The 6,531-nt window shown below is 30.9% G+C and overlaps 2 protein-coding genes across 2 annotated transcripts; both read right to left on the bottom strand.

The window, feature by feature from the left end:
• Positions 1-3,584: 3,584 nt before the first annotated feature.
• On the bottom strand, positions 3,585-4,046 carry LOTGIDRAFT_146506 (hypothetical protein; the record flags this gene model as incomplete). The annotated part of the gene is made up of 1 exon (XM_009067660.1): positions 3,585-4,046. A coding segment is annotated over one exon (462 nt), but the record flags the coding sequence as incomplete, so codon positions are not given.
• On the bottom strand, positions 4,047-6,531 carry LOTGIDRAFT_176238 (hypothetical protein; the record flags this gene model as incomplete). Its single annotated transcript, XM_009067661.1, has 2 exons — positions 4,047-5,139; positions 6,029-6,531. Coding segments are annotated over 2 exons (1,596 nt in total), but the record flags the coding sequence as incomplete, so codon positions are not given.

The following is a 6,531-nucleotide window of genomic DNA, read 5'->3' on the forward strand; positions in this document are numbered from 1 at the left end:
TACAAACTTTTAAAAAAAAATCAAAATATTACACCTACCGGTATTTTGTACATTGAGACAATCCAAGATTACCGCATCTCTTCACGTATTTCTCTTTCTTAAAGCAGGGACATCTAAAAGACACAAGGAAACACCATTCATTGTTAGCAAATGAATAAAACAATAGCCCCGCCCCCACAGTGATATATCAACAATGTTAGTAATACTTTGTAATTTGGTGTAAATTTTATTCTTCCTTGTTGTTTTTTTATACTAGAAACTGATCATATTCTAGAATGTTACCAGATTATCTTGTTTAATAACTTATTTTTTAATAAATTACTATTTGTTGTCTATCAATCCTTGCTTAAATATTCACCCGTCGCTCTTTTTAACAAACGACCTATTGTGAAAGAAGCCTACTGCTCTACAGAATATCAGATTCAGTTTTACGGAAACGAATGTCTTATATACCTTGACCACTATAACCACGTTTCTTGTATCACGGAATGTTGCGATTTGATTGGATTGTACATTAGAGAACCAATCATAGCCAGCGAAAACAGCAGCAGATAAATTTCGGAACTTTTAGCCATTAACTGTGCGTGTCCGTCTTTTCACTTATTAATATTATTACAGTTTTCGTGTAGAGCTCGAAGATGTCTTGTTGTCAGACTAACCAGCAACAACTGTAATACTTACAACATGTCTGACATTGGATCAGACATCAATCTTTTATAAAACATTTATTTTTCGTTCAATTTTCATCAATTTTTTAATTCTTCCGAAAATACTGAGGTTTCAGAAATTCAAAATTCGAAAATTAGGTCGAAGACTTTTTGTACTGAATTTTGGTCAAAATTCTAACTTCTTTAATTTTGATTCGAACTCTTTACGAAACTTGCTAGATATTTAGAGACCAAATTATCGATTATGAATATACAAAAACATTTAAAAAAAAAATCGGAAAATGGTCCGAAATGGCCGCAAAAAAACTTAAAAATTAGGACTACGTTTTGCAAAATTTTCCACAAAATTTTTACCTTCAATATCTTCATTTTGTACCTTTGTCGTGTTTACAAATTCTTAACCTTTTAGCCGCAATCTTGAAAAATGCAAATAATCTCAAAATTTTAATGCAGACTACATGTTTTATCCGATTGTTCTCAAGTTTGTTTTACAATGTTGGACTAAGTAAGAAGAATATCCAGGTTCGCTTAAAGCCTTGGTCTCAAATTTCCACTTCGTCTTTGTACAATTTATTATCAAAGTGTTTTTTCTACCCGGCCACATTTCAAGTAGTGATTTTTAGTTAAATATTTATTATTTGAATTGAATCTTGATTGAGTTCTAATTAACTTCACCAAAAAATTCGAACAGACTCATAATGCACTTTTTCAAAAGTAGAGTTGATTGTTCAAATTTTACTAAACTATTGACCAAATACCAAAGACAGAGGAAAATTATTTACAAGTTATCACTAGGTTGTAAGAGAGATTAAATTGGCCAGAGAACTGAATCTGTGTAAGATTATAATGAATTGTAATCAAACATGAATTAATGAGAGAATGTTACATATGAGGACTGATAATTAATTAAAAACACAAGATATATAGATATACTACTTCTAGTTTTATTACATACTACGTTTAGAAACATATACAGGTAACATTAAAAACACAAGTTATATAGATATACTACTTCTAGGTAAATCAATAGAAGACACTAGATGAAGATTTACAAAATTTATTTTGCACTGATTTAAGTTGATAATCATTTATTTTAAATCTAAAATATTAACATTATCAAATTTGATGTAAAAAATTAATCAAGAGTTAAAAAGTCAGAAAGTGATAGAGAGTAAATATAAGAATAATATTGTTGCAGATTGGAACCAGTATTCCTCTTATATATTTCACATTCGGAAGATTATAAACTTTCATTTCAAATATTCTATATTATTATTCAAACTTACTGCACAAACAATTCTCTCTCACTAGAGGTTAAGCCTGCATGCCTGTGTCTGTGCTTTCGTAACATTACTTAAACGCAATGCTACAACCTAAAATTCTAAACCTCACTGTTTGAAATGGTTTATTAATGATATTTTTACAGTCGGAAACGTTTCCAAACATTGACAATCTATTTCCATTCATATTTTACGAAATATAAATGCAGAGAATGTAAACTAGCTCGGAAGCTGACAGATCTGCGCCAAACCAGTCTAGTTTTTACTGTTTTTTGATTTCTTAATTAGAAAATGAACCGTAGGCCTATATTGATTTTAAGTTCTTTATATTAAGCGTTTTCCTCTTCGTGTTGAAATTATAAGAAGACATACAGAATATTTACTGTTAATATATATATTATAAAAACTTTAACACAAATTTTTCAAACGTTTCGACCATCGCGGCCTTTATCATTGGATTAAAATTACAGCATTCCAATTTAAATTGATACCGCCAGATATTGATTTTTCCCTCTATTTTTTAAATAATAACTGAACAGAATTTTACAGGACATTGATAAAATATATAATTTTAACAGTTCTATATAGTTATTTTATTCTCGTATCACACTAACGAGTACACTAAATCAAAATTCGTTACATATGGTCAAATTAAAGTTTTTAATTCCATCAAGTTAAAAGGTGAAATATGTCGTATTTGAGCCCCCGTACATACTTTAAAATATTTCGAATTTTTAAAGGTCGAAATCATGGAAGCTCTGTAATTTCGTCTGACAATGAACAGATTTGATGCCCCACTGACAATTGAAATGTAGGATAACTGGAGAGAAAATTTTGATAAAAAAAATCAGAAACTTACTTCTCGGCTTGAGTTTGTTCAAAAATAAAAACCACCAAAGCTAAAGCCACGAACACCATAGATCCCTTCATCTTAAGGGGAGACAGTCAGAAACAATTCTGGAATCTAGAGATGGTTGGTAGAGAGATAACAAGTTAACGTTCCCTTCCAGTGGATACTGATATCTGAAGACCCGGACGTTGCTTAAATACCCTTCAAAAGTTGTTATTTCGTGAGGATTAGATATTATTCAATAGTGCAAATTGATTGATATTTCAAAAGAATTACACATTACACCACCCTTCTTTGTCGTATATTCCCAAAATAACTACACCAGTAATAAAATGATTTTCAAAAAAAGAAATTCAAACCCTTTTGTAATCATTCCCAAATCAATATTTATTTTTATCCACCTATGGTAGCTGTGGGAGAACTGTATACATAGACAGACGTACACATACATTGTGAAGGTGATAATAGCTTTACATTGTGAAGGTGGTAATAACTTGACATTGTGAAGATGGTAATAACTTGACATTGTGAAGATGGTAATAGCTTGACATTGTGAAGATTGTAATAGCTTGACATTGTGAAGATAAAGTTGGTAATAGCTTGACATTGTGAAGATGAAGTTTGTAATAGCTTGACATTGTGAAGATAAAATTGGTAATAGCTTGACATTGTGAAGATGGTAATAACTTGACATTGTGAAGATGAAGTTTGTAATAGCTTGACATTGTGAAGATGGTAATAACTTGACATTGTGAAGATTGTAATAGCTTGACATTGTGAAGATTGTTATAGCTTGACATTGTGAAGATGGTAATAGATTGACATTGTGAAGATAAAGTTGGTAATAACTTGACATTGTGAAGATGGTAATAGCTTGACATTGTGAAGATGAAGTTTGTAATAGCTTGACATTGTGAAGATTGTAATAGCTTGACATTGTGAAGATGGTAATAGATTGACATTGTGAAGATTGTAATAGCTTGACATTGTGAAGATGGTAATAACTTGACATTGTGAAGATGGTAATAGCTTGACATTGGGAAGATGGTAATAGCTTGACATTGGGAAGATGGTAATAGCTTGACATTGTGAAGATGGTTTTAGCTTGACATTGGGAAGATGGTAATAGCTTGACATTGTGAAGATGGTAATAGCTTGACATTGTGAAGATGGTAATAGCATGACATTGTGAAGATGGTTATAGCTTGACATTGTGAAGATGGTAATAGCTTGACATTGTGAAGATGGTTATAGCTTGACATTGTGAAGATGGTAATAGCTTGACATTGTGAAGATGGTAATAGCTTGACATTGTGAAGATGGTAATAGCTTGACATTGAGAAGATGGTAATAGATTGACATTGTGAAGATGGTAATAGCTTGACATTGTGAAGATGGTAATAGCTTGACATTGTGAAGATGGTAATAGCTTGACATTGTGAAGATTGTAATAGCTTGACATTGTGAAGATGGTAATAGCTTGACATTGATTGGGAAGATGGTAATAGCTTGACATTGATTGTGAAGATGGTAATAGCTTGACATTGATTGGGAAGATGGTAATAGCTTAACATTGTGAAGATTGTAATAGCTTGACATTGTGAAGATGGTAATAGCTTGACATTGTGAAGGTGGTAATAACTTGACATTGTGAAGATGGTAATAACTTGACATTGTGAAGATGGTAATAGCTTGACATTGTGAAGATGAAGTTTGTAATAACTCGACATTGTGAAGATGAAGTTCGTAATAGCTTGATATTGTGAAGAGGAAGTTTGTAATAGCTTGATATTGTGTAGATGAAGTTTGTAATAGCTTGACATTGTGAAGATGTAGTTTGTAATAGCTTGATATTGTGAAGATGTAGTTTGTAATAGCTTGATATTGTGAAGATGTAGTTTGTAATAGCTTGACATTGTGAAGATGTAGTTTGTAATAGCTTGATATGTGAAGATGAAGTTCGTAACAGCTTGACATTGTGAAGATGAAATTTGTAATAGCTTGACATAGTGAAGATGAAGTTTGTAATAGCTTGACATTGTGTAGATGAAGTTTGTAATAGCTTGACATAGTGAAGATGAAGTTTGTAATAGCTTGACATAGTGAAGATGAAGTTTGTAATAGCTTGACATTGTGTAGATGAAGTTTGTAATAGCTTGACATTGTGAAGATGAAGTTTGTAATAGCTTGACATTGTGAAGATGAAGTTCGTAATAGCTTGATTTTGTGAAGATGAAGTTTGTAATAGCTTGATATTATGAAGATGTAGTTTGTAATAGCGTGATTTTGTGAAGATGAAGTTTGTAATAGCTTGACATTATGAAGATGTAGTTTGTAATAGCTTGACATTATGAAGATGAAGTTTGTAATAGCTTGACATTATGAAGATGTAGTTTGTAATAGCTTGACATTGTGAAGATGAAGTTTGTAATAGCTTGACATTATGAAGATGTAGTTTGTAATAGCTTGACATTATGAAGATGAAGTTTGTAATAGCTTGACATTATGAAGATGTAGTTTGTAATAGCGTGACATTGTGAAGATGAAGTTTGTAATAGCTTGACATTATGAAGATGTAGTTTGTAATAGCTTGACATTATGAAGATGTAGTTTGTAATAGCTCGACATTATGAAGATGTAGTTTGTAATAGCTTGACATTATGAAGATGAAGTTTGTAATAGCTTGACATTATGAAGATGTAGTTTGTAATAGCGTGATTTTGTGAAGATGAAGTTTGTAATAGCTTGACATTATGAAGATGTACTCTGTTATAGCTTGACAATGATAAGCTAGTTTCTAGAGAACCTAACATCCCTGTAAAATCGTTAAAAAGAAGCCCTTTCTTGTAATAAGGGTAATAAAAATCTTAATGAAAATAAAATAAATGTAATACGCTAATCCTGTTAATCTATGGTACATTTGATTATAATACATGATTGAAAATTGTCAGACACCATCCTGTAAAAAATTTAAAAAACGAGTTAGACAAGTACAAACTACTTTTCAAGTAATTGAATCGAATAAAAATCTTTACAAGCAAAGGGCCAACAAACTTTACAATTTAAAAAGTTAATTTTAACAAAAAACATATGGCAAGTCAACAGCAAGTCGAAATTATCTTTTGCTCAAATTTGTAAACACTATACACCTGAAAATTTGAACTTAAAGAACCAAACAGTAAAGTTTTCAACGCCAAAAATATTAGTAATAAAATACAATAAACATATACATTATAACATCTACTACTACCAATATTATAACATCTACTACAACCAGTACTATAACATCTACTACTACCAGTACCATAACATCTACTACTACCAGTACCATAACATCTACTACTACCAGTACTATAACATCTACTACTACCAGTACTATAACATCTACTACTACCAGTATTATAACATCTACTACTACCAATATTATAACATCTACTACTACCAATATTATAACATCTACTACTACCAATATTATAACATCTACTACTACCAATACTATAACATCTACTACTACCAATACTATAACATCTACTACTACCAATACTATAACATCTACTACTACCAATACTATAACATCTACTACTACCAATACTATAACATCTACTACTACCAATACTATAATATCTACTACTACCAATACTATAACATCTACTACTACCAATACTATAACATCTGCTACTACCAATACTATAGCATCTACTACTACCAATACTATAACATCTACTACTACCAG

Source organism: Lottia gigantea, assembly GCF_000327385.1.
Source record: "Lottia gigantea unplaced genomic scaffold LOTGIsca_845, whole genome shotgun sequence".
Taxonomy (NCBI): Eukaryota; Metazoa; Mollusca; class Gastropoda; family Lottiidae; genus Lottia; species Lottia gigantea.